Source organism: Odontesthes bonariensis, chromosome 5, assembly GCF_027942865.1.
Source record: "Odontesthes bonariensis isolate fOdoBon6 chromosome 5, fOdoBon6.hap1, whole genome shotgun sequence".
NCBI classification, from domain to species: domain Eukaryota; kingdom Metazoa; phylum Chordata; class Actinopteri; order Atheriniformes; family Atherinopsidae; genus Odontesthes; species Odontesthes bonariensis.
Window position 1 is genome coordinate 29,105,077 of NC_134510.1, and position 16,580 is coordinate 29,121,656.

Sequence of the window (16,580 nt, forward strand, 5' to 3'; positions counted from 1 at the left end):
TTGATGATGAATATCATGAATATCCTTTTGGTATCACTGACTGAATTTTCTTCTGCTTCATATGCAAAGTGGTGCTTGAGAAAGAAAAGCAGCCGTTGGAGGGAGTTTTGGGCCTTGAGAGCAAACAGCTGCACTCCTCTATCTCCATTCGTTGTCATGAGACTAAACTAAGTCTGGAGTAGCTTCGTATAAGTAAAAAATCATCTTGAATTTTTGAAGGCCAGCCTAGACAGCCGGATGGCTAGAGTGGTATACTGTATGTTCCTTAAAAGCATGTAAAATGGAGATGGAGGACAGTGAGAGGGCTACTTCAAGCAATAAAGGGTCATTTTAAATGGAGTACATTGATGACAAGATCTCTGCTGCACAGTAATTCTAGCATTGAAAGGTTTTTTTCTTCAGAGCTATTTAAGTTATTTCATAGCAATGGATAAATAACACAATACATATTGTTTTGTACCAATGAGAACATTACTACTGTATTTTATGTACTTTTATTAGCCCTTATATTAAAACTAGGAAGGCTATTGGGAGGCTAAGTTAAAGACTATACGGAGAGAATAAAACTGTAACCTTTTGACCATAGACACATTCTGTGTAGAAATGCATTTGAAAAAATGTAGAGATCAAGATAAGTTTCAATTTCCAGATTTGTGAGGGAAAAACATTCATGTTCTGCCACTTTGTTATGATGGCAATTTTTCTACATGTGTACCAATTTTATACTGTAATGCAGGCACCTGAAATTTAAAGAGTATGTGGTTTTACACAATACATTTATTCAATTTCTCATAAAAGAGACGATGGCCTCACTAATCTTTTTAGTGTGCTAACAACCTGCTGATTGGTAATTTTAATCCCTCCTCTATAGTTAACAAATCCAACACAAACCTGACTATAAGCTGATGTTTCTAACAGTATTTGTTCCTCTGTGCTATAGGGCTCTGTTTGATCTCAAAACTGAAAATAGTGCTGTGGGTGACATTTTCCTTTATTATCATGAACACGGGTGCAGTGCTTCAGCAGAAAATCTTATGTATAACAACAAACACTCCTTAGTAAATGCATCATTTACTCCAGTTGCTAATATTTTGCTCAAAACTACAATCCCTAGCTGTATAAAATATTTAGTTTCTTTAGATTGGCGATATATATTCTTTAGAGCTGTCATTTTTTTCTTTGAAGTTAAAACATCCATTTGAATGTGGGGAAACTTGGAAATAATAGTAACATATTCAAATTCTAAAAAACATTAAAGTCTGCAGGTGCGTCAGACAATAGGCTGTTTAGACGGATGCATCAGGCTGGGAGAAGTGCTTTGCCTTGTAAACCAGTAGAAAGCACTCTAATATCAACTTGACCTAATTCATGCTTTGGTAACGTCTCAGTAGAATACACTAAAGGTATGTTTTACAAAAATTAAGGAATCCATGAAGGAATCCATGGAACAATGCCTCATAGGGCAAACACAAAAGCCAATAAACACAAAAGCTGTTAGGAAGAATTTTTGATTTTACACCATAAATTGTAAAATATCTACAAAAATTAGGCTGCTTGTTGACTGTACATAACAGCTTTCTTATTCTATAACAAATCTGCAGACTGAGGCAACAGAGATACCACATGTAAGCAAGTTGATGTCAGGTGTTCTATGTTGTGCGGCGTCCTGCTATTTTTCTGAGTCAGCTACAGCACGTGCCTTGTCAAAGGGTTGTAAAGATGCCATCACCAACAAGATTTATGAACAAAGATGTGCGACCCATCTGTGTTTTGGGAAACTGTTTTCAGGAACTTGTGATGAAACTGGAGCCACAATACAAAACTCAAAAACTCTATGATACCAAAAGGATAAGACACTTTCTCCAAGTACAGACAGATGCAGATCAAGCAAGCTTATGTGACAGTTACAGCTCACAACATTTCAGCATCATGGACATTTGACAGTTACATACTTCTATGAGGGGAAGCTACATAGCTGTCCATGTAGCAGAGAGTTGTAGCTGATGTCACCAGCTGTGTGAGTTCAGAGCATTGAGTATGAGGTTGTGTGTATTTCTGTTTTGGGGAAGGGAACATGTTCGAAGAATTACGTATTTATTTCATTTTTGTTCCAACTTAGTTTATGAAAAAAAGCGGCAACCCTAATGTATTTATTGCTGCTTTTAAAGATGTATTTTATAGCAAGAACCATGGACATTCATTGAGATGTCTACAGTTCAGTATTCAGTAGGTCAGTATTGACGTTAGCAAAAACAACGAGGATCGCCAGGAAGGTTTTGGATCCCAAAATAAAAGCTATGCATCCTAATAAGTAGTTGGTTACTTGTTTTGGAAGTGTTTAATTAGTGATCAACTTTATCCATGGCTGATTGCATTACCTTAATGGTGTTATTTATAGTTAGCAGAAAAATTCCTCCATGATGATACATTTCAATCACATGGCAAATCACATTTTGTGAAAAGGAGCTTGAATTGAAATCCAGTTTAGTGTTTGTGATTGCTCTCTGTTCTGTTATGATGCTTAGCCATTTCCAGATCACTTCCTGTACGTGTACGCTGCAGTCTTGTAAGCATGTTGTCTGAAACAAGCTGATGGTTCTGTTTGACAGCAAAACCCTATAGAAATTACCAGAGAAACCAGAACTCCCGAATCAGCGCTGTTACATTGTCTAGGTAGAAACTGCACTCAAATCATTTGTGTTCATTTTAAGCCCTGACTGCGTGTAATTTGGCTATGCATAAAGCCTCTCTTACTTTCTGTTTCTCTTCCAAATCCTCTAATTTTATGACCATGGCTTTCAATTTAACATTAAATTAATATAAAATGAAACTCAAGGAATTCATTGAAATGGTAGCAAGTACAACAGCTGCCCAAGGCCTCTGTGCTGAGTTTAGAATTTGAATTCAACCACTAAGATAGACTCACTTGTGAGAAGACAGAGATAATTTTACTCCACAAGAGTCAACACTCTTGCAGACCAACACTGGGCAAAAATCTGTGTTAATTTCATCAGTTCAGATATCTGGTTGCATCGTTAGGATAAGAAATGCCAAAGTGATACCATTAAAAGCCTCCAGTAACTGTTTCATGAAAAATCATCTGTTCTCTTGTGCATCTGAATAATAAGGTGACACATTAGGAGATTTAATAATAATCTGATGCATGCAATTGAACCGATGCCTATCAATCTTTTGAACGATATGAATTTAATTTAATGTAATTTCTCACGATCATTTTCACTGAGCTCCCTTCGAACTGAAAATAAACACCAGTGGATGTAGTCTGTCGAAAGGGGGTCTTTCTTCTGTCATAACCACCTTCAACCGTGTCTCTATATTTCAGAGAAAAAACTAGATTACCTGTAAGGCTCATCATTTTTTACACCAGGGCATTTTACACATTGTATAAATACATCTTAAAAATTAAAAGTAGTGACATTTAGCATGTCTTTATCTCAACATCTTTCACTGAAAATGACTTTTGCAATAAATGTGTTCCGCTATTTCAGCAGATGTCAAATTAAATGGAAGAGATATGACGAGATGCATGTTTTATGATTTTATGTGACTTTCGGAGGTGTCTTTATTCCTCACATTCTCAAACATGACATTTCATGCCTTCTGAAAATGTGTCTTTCTCTGCTTCATTGCTCACCTTTAAACACAAAGCATGTTGAAAAAAAGTAAAAAGGATTTCCAAAGGTAATACTTAAAAACGAGGATCAGTGGATTGAAAATTGTTTTGATGTGACATTTGATAACAGAGTAAATGTCTTAGACTGACAACATAAGTAGCGCTTCTGTAAGAAAAATCATGATTTATGGATATTTGTCCACATCTATGTTTTTAGCACAAGCAAAAAAAAAAGGAAAAGAAAGAAAAAAAACAGCTCTACCTGCTGCAAAAGACAGACAATCAATGTTTTTTTTAATGTCGAGAGATACAAAACTGAATTTCCAAGATTGCACTGTTAGTTCTCTGTGTATATTAATGTTCTGTTTTAGGGCTGCTTGTTTGAATCCCGGCCTTTCTGTGTGAAATCTTTTAATGCTCCAGCTTCCCCCATCATCCAAAAACACACGTTAGATTGATTGGGGATTCTGAGCATGGTTATTTGTCTCTTTATGGGCCCGTGATAGACTTGGTGTGCCCCGCCTCTTGCCTAATGACAGCTGAGATAGGCTCCAGCCCTTCCTGCAACTCTGAATTGGATTAAGTAGATATAGAAAATGGATAGATGGATTGATGTTTCATGACTAGCTTAACATCTGCATGTGTATAGCATTAACAATCCTCTCCAGATATGAGATATGTAACATTAATGCCTTAATCAATCTGTTTAGTCTTTCAGACATTTGTCACACCACAATGTGCACCTGTTATTTGCTTTTTCTGATCTATCCACTTGCGGTACCAAAATGTGACAGAAAAGCACCAAAGGGGTCAACCAAATATGGCACTGATACATTTGAATACTCTCTGATTAATGGCAAGCAGTACGTGTCTGAGAGGGGCATTGGATTGTTCTCAAGCTAATGAGATTTGAGTCAAGAAATTCTCAGCCCTCACAACTGGTAAAGATTTCAGAACAGCTTTACTATCTCCTCTCTCCCAGGTTCAGTCCATACGAATGGTACGACGCCCATCCATGTAATCCCGGATCAGATGTGGTGGAGAACAACTTTACCCTCCTTAACAGCTTCTGGTTTGGAGTTGGTTCCTTAATGCAACAAGGTATGGTGGAGTACACATCTACCCTGTCAGAAAGAATGTAATCATCCCATCCCTTTCTCGTCTTTATCACTACCTCCTACTTTCAGCCACTTTAAATGACAAGATCTGTGATTCCCATCTTCTGACTGTTTCATAAGACATTTACTTGTCACGAACAACTGCAGTGCTCTATCTGACATGAAAAACAAAGGCTGTTGTCACCTGCCTGCTGCTTGAAAAAAGAAAAGAGGTCTCAGCCACAAGTCAGAGATTGTCTAATAAGGTTTGAAAATATGGTTGCATTGTTCTCCCTGAAACGCAGTTGATAGCCATGCTTAAGAGCTTCCTGAGTGTTGGGACAAAAAGGGTAAGTTGAGGAACATGTCTGACAAATGTCATTAGCATCTATGCTAGATGTGACTGGTGTGATGTTTACAGCAGTGCATCACGTGCATTGTGAGTAACCCTGTGTACAAAATCTTTATGTCTCAGTCATAACTGTTCAACTAATGTCACCGTGATCATGCCTGACACTGTACACTTTTGAAAACAGATGTCTTGTATATAGGGTCTTAACATAAAGAGGTTTATACCAAAGGTATCACTAAATGTTGAACTGCAGATGTTATTGTGCTGGCTTAAAAAACATAGGGATATGATTTGTTAAGGTTATGGTTAAGCAAATGAAGGGCTAGAAATAACCTAATGAAGTCAGCTGTGGAGAAAAGGACCGAAGTAACCAAATGTTTAACCCCAATGTAACAAGACAAATCAAAGAGGCTTAGTGAGACTTGGTGATGGATCTTTGCCCGTAAGGATTGCAAACACATTCAGCAATTCATTAAGCACAGAAACTCGGCAGCACTCTTGTGAAACTGCATAGCAGCTCTGCCAATTTGCTGGTGGAGGCAGAGAAATATGAGTGTAGCAGCAGTATGCTGTTAGAGAGAGGAGGGAGAGAATCAAAATAAAATGAGCTAGTTAGTAGTGTATATTATTAAACCAAACAGGGGAGAATTTTCCATTATAATTCATAACATGGCACACAGTCTTGTCTGTAAATGCCTGAGCTCCACTGTTTCTCTCATTTACAGTCACTGAGTGAAGGTGCTCCTGCTAATCAGCTTTTATTCATATTTCCCTGAAAACAATTGTTCACGCTGGAACATCAGTTAATATAAGGTTCTTTGATGTTTTGTTTACCTCCATAATGTTTGAATACAAACACATACGTACATGTACATGCATGCTTTATGTTTCACATATTTCATGCCGTTTCTACATACCATTCATACCATTTCTTTCTAAATTCCATGTTCAAAATCAGTCAAATAACTAGCCATGTTGTCAAAAATATCTTTAAAATTTGCACAAGATGTATCTGAGTTTAAAACTGACACTGAATGTGGCTTTCAGTGACACCCATTTGTGCTACAGTTCCTTGTAGCACATGCTGCACAGCGGTATCCGCAGCGAGGTGTATATTTTGTCGGTGTCACATTAACAGACATCCCTTGCATGTCTGCCAAAGATGGTGACAGCAGCTGAGGCGGAAGCCATTTCCTTGACATGTTTAAAATGTAAATGGACGTGTTTGAGGAAATAAAAAAAAAAGAAGAAAAAATATCTACCAGCTTGTCTGTGGGAGGGAGGTGTCAGAGACAACAAAAAGAACATAAAATATGAGGAGGTGCGAAAGGAAACACTTGGTGTACTTCAGATGTGTTCCTGGGGGTCTCAGTAGGCTTTTGCTCACAAAAAACACACGTCTGATCATTTCCCACAAATTGGTTTCCCCACACAACATACACTATATTGCCAAAAGTATTGGCTCATCTACCTTTACACGCATATGAACTTAAGTGATCCCATTCTCAATCCATAAGGTTTAATATGACGTCGGCCCACCCTTTGCAGCTATAACAGCTTCAACTCTTCTGGGTAAGCTTTCCACAAGGTTTAGGTGTATTTCTTGGAATTTTTGACCATTCTTCCGGAATCACATTTGTGAGTTCAGACACTGATGTTGGACGAGAAGGGCTGGCTCGCAGTGTCCGCTCTAATTCATCCCAAAGGTGTTCTATCGGGTTGAGGTCAGGACCAATCAAGTTCTTCCACACCAAACTCGCTCATCCATGTCTTGTATGGACCTTGCTTTGTGCACTGGTGCGCAGTCATGTTGGAACAGGAAGGGGCCATACCCAAACTGTTTCCACAAAGTTGGGGGCATGTTATTGTCCAAAATCTCTTGGTATGCTGAAGCATTCAGTGTTCCTTTCACTGGAACTAAGGGGCCAAGCCCAGCTCCTGAAAAACAACCCCACACCGTAATCCCCCCTCCACCAAACTGCACACTTGGCACAATGCAGTCAGAGTACCGTTCTCCTTGCAACCGCCAAACCCAGACTCGTCCACCAGATGGAGAAGCAGGATTCGTCACACCAGAGAACGCGTCTCCACTGCTCTGGAGTCCAGTGGCGGCGTGCTTTACACCACTGCATCCAACGCTTTGCATTGCACTTGGTGACGTATGGCTTGGATGCAACTTCACGGCCATGGAAACCCATTCCATGAATCTCTCTACGCACTGTTCTTGAGCTAATCTGAAGATCACATGAAGTTTGGAGATCTGTAGCGCTTGACTCTGCAAAAAGTTGGCGATCTCTGCGCACTATGCGCCTCAGCATCCGCTGACCCCGCTCCGTCATTTTACGAACACGTCGTGGCCGAACACTTCATGGCTGAGTTGCTATCATTCCCAATCGCTTCCACTTTCTTACAATACCACTGACAGTTGACTGTGGAATATTTAGTTGCGAGGAAATTTCTCGACTGGACTTGTTGCACAGGTGGCATCCTTTCATGGTACCACGCTGGAATTCACTGAGCTCCTGAGAGCGACCCATTCTTTCACAAATGTTTGTAGAAACAGTCTGCATGTCTAGGTGCTTGAATTTTTTACAGCTGTGGCCCTCGAAGAGATTGGAACACCTGAATTTATTTATTTGGATGGGTGAGTGAATACTTTTGGAAATACAGTGTATGTCTCTTGATTTGACTGTAGCAACTAGGCAGGAGGGGTGTAGAAAAATCTATCTTTTTTTTAGCTAAATAATACCCTGAGTTAGGATAACCACTTATTCTACATTTTCAACAATGTATTAAAACCTTTTTTCTATAATTAAGTATTACATGTAATAATGCTAGTGTATAGCACACTATTGTCATATTTTATTGAAATAATTGTATTCCTTAAAGGGTGGCATTTTATATGTTGTAAAGAATGTGCAGATAAGATTGACCTGCTTAAATGCACTTGCATTCAAATAAACATGTCACTCATTTATTTTAAAGCAATTAGTTGATAAAAGCTTGATGCTCAGAAAGGGAGTATTTGTGTGATGACTCCACAGGAGTGAATGTTAAGTGCAGGTAATCATTCTCATGGGAAAGTCAAGATCTCTCTAATGTGAGGCATTACTTGTGGGAACAAACACTCCAGGAAACCAGGGCGTTGCATGCAGTACAACACATTATGATTATTATTAATTAATTGAATTCCAATTGGCTTGAATTGGACTTACTATCTAAGTGCCTTGAGATGACATTTGTTGTATTTGGCGCTATATAAATAAAAATGAATTGAATTGAATTGAATTGAACACATTCCATAACAATTCTTCTCCTTCATTGAACAATTTTACATTAGTATGTGCTTAACCGTGACATCACAAAAACTCAACAGAATTCACGTTGTCCTTATCTGTTAAGTATGGTAAATTAAACTAACCAGTTAGTTACACTCTTGATGATAATTTGTATGATTTTATTTGCTCAAACTATTTCATGTTCTTCAAAGAAAATGTTCAATAACCTCCAGCATTTTCACATTTACGTTCAGCAACATTATTTAATGTTATTGTAGCTGCTTCTTTGGCTGGATGACTGTCCAACAAATACAAGTAACTGAGAGTTGTACCAGTCATAGCTAACATATTTTGCTAACTACTCCCCTATAAACAGTTTTCTTGTAAACAAACATTACTCAATGTGCACACATCCAGGGGGCAAAACTGCAGTCATAGGATTAACTTTCATAAACAAGCATATTCATAAAAACACTATGTAGTAGTTTAGAACTGTTATAAAGACTTGATGAAAATGTAAGTTCACAATATTTGTGAATGATCTTTTTCAATGTTGGTTGTGTTCCTACTGTATTTATTTGACAACATCAGCAGCAACATGTGTATCAATGGGTTCAATATGTAATAACATCCATGTCAAGTTATTCATCACAATTATGTCAACCTGCCACATTTAACAGACAATTTTCAGAAATTATGTCAGCATTTCTCAGCATATTTGATTCAAGATTCCTTTTCTGTCACAATACAAAGTATTCAATTTCAATGTAGTCTATATATGATGAAGAATTTATTGATATAAAAGGTGTGGTCCACACTAACAATGTAATTAGCTCCAGTCGCTGTCACAGACTGAGCTAGCAGTCATATTTTTAAGTGAGTAATAATTTAGAATGTCATTGAGTTTTATTCCAAAAACAAAAACAAAAGAAATTTTGTCCAATCCTTTTACTTATTTTTATTCTCTCTATGTAGTTAGATGAGTCTTAGGACTTGAGATCAGAGTTTTGCATTTTAAGACACGAAATTAACACTGTAGAGACTCTTCTGCCTTTAGGACCCATGGGAAATAAATTTTGCTTGGGCAGCAGCTACTGTGTAGAATTTCACTTGGACGAACATTTACATTTTCATGGTTTGCAAGAGATGAGCTCTTCCTCAAAGAGCTGTATTGTACTGTATATTGACACCACTTTATTTCCCAGCAACCATATGACTGATCTGCCTTTTGTATTTACTGGAGTGTTGTGATGCAGTGTCATATAATGTTCCCTGCTGACAACAGTGCATTATTGTGCAGAATTCAATTGAGTTACCCGTTGCTTCACTTCATTCTTGATGCAACAAGAGAATGCATCTGGATCTTGGGTCTCTAGAGTCATAGTGAATTAAGGGATGCTACTGTCTTGCCTTGTTTGTAACCGTGTAGAGTCTTTGTCAAACCACAAAGGACAAATCCAATCAAATTTTGTGGAAGAGGTTAAAGAGCTGACCACTCTGCCCCCCTTCTGTGGGCTTGTTACTCTTCACAATTGCCCTCATAAATCTTCTCAGTAAAGTAACAGAGTGCACAAAGCACAAGGGTATTTTAAAGGTTGTCAGAGATGAGATATAAAGTAACTCTAACACCAGTCAGTGAGCCGTTGTAAACATAGTATTACTCAGCAGAGGACCACTCAAAGTCAAGGCTGATGCTGAGGTGTTCTGTCAGTTTGGCAACAATTTTACATCTTGATGTTTCTTTTTCTACTCTTTATACAGACTGTGATGATTTGATTCAGAATATCAAAATGTTTATATTCAGTAGACCTGATGAAACATGGAATGGTATTATAGGATCAGGGTTGGAAAATAGTGTCAATTAAATTTTCAGTCCCACATTGTTCTAAAGGATCAGCTTGTGTGGCAACAGTAAAGGTTTTCATTACCAGATGACTCGATTATTCCAGTTAATTATTACCAGATTACGCTAGCAGGGTAAATTAAGCCGTTGAATGTGGTCACATTGGCAACACAGCACATGCGATACATTTTACTATATACTGAGACGTTTATTAAGACTACTGATACTTAAAGGTTTTATCCAATATTCTACTTTTACAGCTTCTTAAAGTTGACTTTTATAGATAACTATCCACAGCATCTTTTATTTTAGGAAAAAACATTCCCCCCTTACTAAAAAATGTATTTCAAAACAAGACCTATTGCCGAGGCTATACCTCCAGCTGTGAAAATCATTGTTCATATGTCTTGAAAATGATGATATGATGTTCACATTGCATCAGACTTGAAAAAAACATTTATGCAAATTGTAAAACCCTGAGCAAATTACATTTTTACTGATTTGATCTGCCATTTTAAAATTCTTACCTCAGAGTTGGCTAACTTGCAATGTTGGCTTCAATTCCTGTTTCTTCACTGACAGTACCTTGATCAACTCCAGTGGCACTGCCAAAAGCATTTGCGGACTAATTAACAAAAATGAAAGTGATCATGTTAATACATTTGTTTAATTCAGCTACCGCATTGGTATGTGTTAATTGCTCAATATTCTCACTCTATGTATTGCGCACAGGCTCAGAACTGATGCCCAAAGCCCTGTCGACCAGGATAATTGGTGGGATCTGGTGGTTCTTCACACTCATCATCATATCATCCTATACAGCTAATTTAGCAGCTTTTCTAACTGTGGAGAGAATGGACTCGACAGTGGACTCAGCTGACGACATTGCAAAGCAGACCAAAATTGAGTATGGTGTGGTCAAAGATGGGGCAACCATGACTTTCTTCAAGGTAAAGTACAAACATAAATATTTACGAATAACAGATATGACATTGATTAAATTACTAATAATTATCATTCAGCAATTTTTACATTAAAAATGTATTGAAACTCTTTCTATGCTGTTGCACTTCCCAGAGCACAGGCAAATTCTTTGGCTTCCCTACATCTCTGCACTGATGTATTCCTGATCATTTTTTATTCCAAAGTTTCGGCTTTTGCCTGCAGGGTCTTACACTTTATTTATATATTTTGAGCTGAGCTTTGCTAAGAATTCTGCTGCCTGAATTTATAAGAGTGGGAAAACACTGCACATTGCAATTGAATATACTTCATAGCTTCATGAAATTTAGTATTCAGTAGCAAAAAGAAAAGAAAAACCTTCCTAGGCATTATCAGCTCTAGTTTTTATAGTCTAATATTTTTATAGTACAGCTCATGAGCACAGTAAGCTTTAATGTTGAAACCATTAAATTGTGTGTATGCTGTGCTTGTTAACACCTCTTTTATTATGCAGTTTGGGTGATTTATTTATTTGTTTGTTTCAATTTTTTTCCATTGTCATGTTTATTTAAAGCAATTTTGTTGCTGTTGAAATCCACCCAATAGTATTGATTAGGAAAAAGTGTTTTCAACCTTGTTTCTAAAAAAATATTCCCAGAAATCACAGCAGGGGCTGAAGAGCACTACTGAAAACCATTATCAGTGAACACAGTTGGTTGCCGCATTAATCAATTAAAGTATAAACATTTATAGAAATTCTCTTTCCTGTGGTCTGCCAAATCATAATTTAAAATTATTTCTGGAAATAATATTGATTGTTTTTAAGTGTTTAAATTCCATGGGCCCATCTTATTTAAGTGAGCTGCTGCAGCCCTACACTCCACCCAGAGCACTGAGGTCAGCCGACCAGCTTCTGTTGGCTGTTCCCAAAGCCAGGCTAAAGACCAGAGGTGATGGAGCCTTCTCTGTGGCAGCACCCAGATTGTGGAACAGCCTCCCGTTGTCTGTCAGGTTCTCTCAGTCTTTAGGCCAGTTCAAATCCAGACTGAAAACATATCTCTTTCCCCTGGCCTTCCACTAGCTGAAATGGAGTTTACCTTGGCTTACTACTTTTATTGTTATTTTATTGCTAATTTTATTACAAATTTTATTCTATCTGTGACACAGTTATTCTTATTGCTATTTTATTGATGACTTTCTTAATATGTGATGCAGTTGCTATTGTGAAGCACTTTGGTCAGCTGAGGTTGTTTTAATGTGCTATATAAATAAATTTTCAATTGAATTTAATTAAAATTATGGGTGCATTGACCCGGGAGGTCAAGAAAAGTGTGGAAATCTAACTTTGTATCTGTTCAGAGTTCAAAAGCCAGCTTTAGAGAACCTCATGGTTAACTAGCACCTCTGTAAAGACATCATAGAGGCTGAACGTTATGTACAGATTTTAGAGCAACTTATGCTACCATGAAAATGTTATCTTTTTCAGGAAATGTCATTATTATTTCAGAAGAACATTGGCAAACTTTATTATTTACCTATTACATCATGGATCTCTTGTAAAAGAGTTCTGGTACTAAATTGGTACAAAAATAAATTTGAAAGATATTTCATTACAAGAGCATCAAATTTAAACTGAGTACTCAAAAAATATATATTATTTCACTTTCAATATTTGAGATGCTGTTTTTGTACTATTTTCAATTAATTGTAAAATTTGAATGATATGAAAATGAATTCCTGTTTTTATTCATATTTGACATAGAAAACATGCATTTTAGCAGACACTTTTAACTCAAGGGACTTCCAAATAAGGAACACATTGGAGACAGTGTAAGATTCAATGTCTTGCCAAACATCATCATGATATGCAGACTGGAGAAGTTGGGGATCAAACTAGCAATCTTCCAATTGTAAGACAACCACTCTACGTCCTGAGCTACAGCCAATCCAGCTCGTTTCGAAACAGGGCTATGATTGTTAATCAGGGATGATTGCACCTTGCAGTTGAGCATTTTTGCTAAGATGTCTTCTAATGATAGATGCAGCTTGCTTTCCCTGAATAGCTATGCAAAGGAAAGTTATTTTTGATCATTCTCTGCTCTTTAAGAATTTATAGTTGTGATCACAGGGTCATGAAAAGGAGACACAGGTGTCTAATTACCCAAGGCTCAAGTGCCCTCTGCCAGCTCTGGCCCTTGCAGAAAGGCTTAATGATGTTAACGCAATGAGGCAGAGAGGCATGATAAATACTGGCGAGACGGAGAGGGAGTAGATAAAGGCTTTGCAGATGTATGTAAATGGTTGCATATGGTCCTAAATTTAGGTACAGGCAGTTTTTAAATTCCATTAAAAATGCTGTGAACTTTAGCATAAGTTTAAATAACAAGCCACTTGTGAGTTTTGAGCCAGATGCATTTCTCTGAAATATTAAGAAATCATCTGGAGATGAGCTAGTGCTGTGAGTGTGGATTGTGTCAAAGTGACACAGTCAAACAGTCCCTGTGCAGTTTTGTCCCAAGTTCTTAGATATGTCTGATTTCATAATGCAGATTTTTATCCCTCTACACATAGTCATCAGACACATTAAGGTGCTAAATTCTGTGTGTGCAAATGCTGTACTAATGGCTGAATAGACAGGAGACAAGCATTCTGCATTATAGACATAATAAATTTGTAATGTATAATATATAATGAAAAACAATACCATTTGCCACCTACTGTTGATAGGTTGAAAGTTGCTGTATGTCATTTTACTCATTTCTCTGTGTTAAGCAGCCAGGGTTGTTTCTACTGGACTTAACAATAACAGAGGACTTCTTTTAATAGGATCTTTCACAATTTGAAATGGCTTATAGTCTTTAGATAGTAATTATCTAGAATTAGTCATGGCACAAATGTGACCTCACAGAAAATTGCATGAAATACCACATAGACTGATGCGAGACTAATGGAATGACATTTTATTATTGCTGCTTTAGTAGCACTTATGAGAATAGATGCGACTAAAGCTTCAATTTAATGTCCTTTAATCCTGTGACAATGGAGATCTAAGGGAGTAATCATTTAAATCTATTTGGTCGGCAGCAAAATAAACCATGTTCTTTTGCGCTGTAAACGAGAAAAAACCATCAGTGTTATCTTTGACATTTTCCAGCATTCAGAAATTCCCCATAGGTGCAACGTTACTGACCGATGAACAAGCAAGATTTCATGGTTCGCAGTGTTTCCACCTTTGACATGTTTGGCTATAACATTAGAAAGTTACTTTTTCTCAAGTTCAACCTCTGTGATTAAAGCATTGTGTATTTTTCAAGCTGCTTTTCCCTCGCCTCCTGTAATGGAGATTGTTCAAATGAAATGCACATTCTTCACTGAAAAAGAATGTTGTTGTTTTTTTCGCAGAAATCAAGGGTTTCTACATTTGAGAAGATGTGGGCCTTTATGAGCACCAGACCCAGAACATCACTGGTAAAGTCTATTGAGGATGGGATACAGAGGGTGTTGAAGTCAGACTATGCCCTCATTACAGAGTCCACCACTATTGATTACATCACTAGGAGAAACTGTAATCTGACACAGGTGGGAGGGAATATCGACAGCAAAGGCTATGGCATCGGCACTCCCCTCGGTAAGACTTGTGAATAATTCCAGAATACATTTTTGAGTAAGTGATAAAAAATTCAAGCCCTTTTCATAAGTTATGTGTTGTTTTTTGAGAGATGAGAGTGAGGGATTGCTTTTATATGCAGCAGCAGCAGCATAAAACATGTAGCTACTGGTAAGACAGTATGCCACAACGTGTTAATGAACCTTATTATCACAGAGTCCAGCTGGCGTTTCTTCCAAAGTTAAATGGGCCTTATGTTGCTTACAGGCTCCCCATACAGGGACAAAATCACTATAGCAATCCTTAGCATCTTGGAGGATGGCCGCCTACACATGCTGAAGGAGAAGTGGTGGAGTGGGAGCAGCTGCTTGGATGAAGAGCGTCGCGAGACAGGCCCCATGGGGATCCAAAACCTGGGTGGCATATTCATTGTGCTGGCGTCGGGCCTGGTGCTGTCTGTTTTTGTGGCTATTGCTGAATTCATCTACAAGCTCAGGAAGACTGCAGACCGTGAGCAGGTATATATCACATTAATTTCCATAGATTATTTGTAGTACAATTTAATTGCACTGTCCTTGGATTTTTTTGTTTATTTTGCCCCTATTTTAGCAAATAAGCAAGTAACCGAAGGTTCTTTTTTTTTTTCTTTTTTATAATAATCATTCCACATTCCATGCCCATAAACTGTGCTCTATCCGTGGCTTTTAGTTCAAACGTGTTTTAAAAGGATTTGCATGCCTTTCTTTGACTAATCCCTCTGAGTTCCTGGCCATAACACCACAACATTTACTTATTTTAATAAGCATAATTGCAAATTGGAGCAGGAAATTAATCCACTATTAGTCATTGGAGAAGGCAGAATAGTATTGCCTTTTCATGTTGTAAATCACTGATTTTGAATCATGCTATCCGAGTCGTCGCATGCATGTTCATGCACTATACTTATACAGCCTCTCTGACATAGCAGTAATAAAGAGCCATGTGCACACTACATGTTGGTGGTACAGTTTAACATTGCTGACAGCCACACACATATACTCACACCAGGATTAACACAAGATAATGTTCTAAATCTATTTTGTGCTCTTTAGACTGTCGACACTCTCTGCTGTCAGAACAATTTAAAGCTAAGGCATTTACCCCCCATCCCTTTCCCCTCTTCTCCTTCTCGCTCTCCTTTCCGCATCCTCCCTTTTTGCCCAGAGGTCTTTGTGCAGTGCCATGGTGGACGAGATCAGACTGTCGTTCACCTGCGAGAGACGGGTGAAACACAAGCCTCAGCCTCCTGTCATGGTGAAGACGGATGCAGTGATCAACATGCACGCCTACAACGACCGACGACTCCCAGGAAAGGACAACATGAGCTGCAGCACTGGGATGACTCCTGTGTTCCCATGACACTGTGTTCCCCGCCGGGCAAGAACCTCCTCGGCAACTTATCGGGGGCTGTGCCAGAGCCTAGAGACAATGGCATTGACGGGATCACCAGATACACCATCAACCACAGCGACATGGGGACATTAACGAAACACGGGCAACTCAAAATGACAGCATCAGCCACACAGGTATGACAAGAATCACCACTGCTGTCAAAACTATAAGTTTAAAGGAATATCTGGGGAGGTTTGAATGAAAAGATAAATAAATACAAATTACACACACCTGTTAAAGGATACAGTACACCCAAATAGGAACCAGTGTCAAGTCTGATGTTTACGTGCTCAACACAAAAACACAAGAAAATAACATAACTTTTAATGGACCCTCAATCATTCAGAAGACTGAACATTTTGTGGGAAAATATGGCCTAATGCAAGAAGAAAGGCT

General features: G+C 38.0%; 1 protein-coding gene across 1 annotated transcript in view; it reads left to right on the forward strand.

Moving 5' to 3' along the window:
* Nucleotides 1-16,245, forward strand: part of grik3 (glutamate ionotropic receptor kainate type subunit 3) — a 100,653-nt gene extending 84,408 nt beyond the window's left edge. Inside the window, exons 12-16 of the mRNA XM_075466005.1 lie at nt 4,617-4,735; nt 10,937-11,154; nt 14,549-14,774; nt 15,021-15,271; nt 15,957-16,245. Coding sequence (XP_075322120.1) covers nt 4,617-4,735; nt 10,937-11,154; nt 14,549-14,774; nt 15,021-15,271; nt 15,957-16,151 — 1,009 coding nt within the window. The 3' untranslated portion in view covers nt 16,152-16,245. The remainder of the gene's footprint in view (nt 1-4,616; nt 4,736-10,936; nt 11,155-14,548; nt 14,775-15,020; nt 15,272-15,956) is intronic.
* The last annotated feature ends 335 nt before the right edge of the window (nt 16,246-16,580 follow it).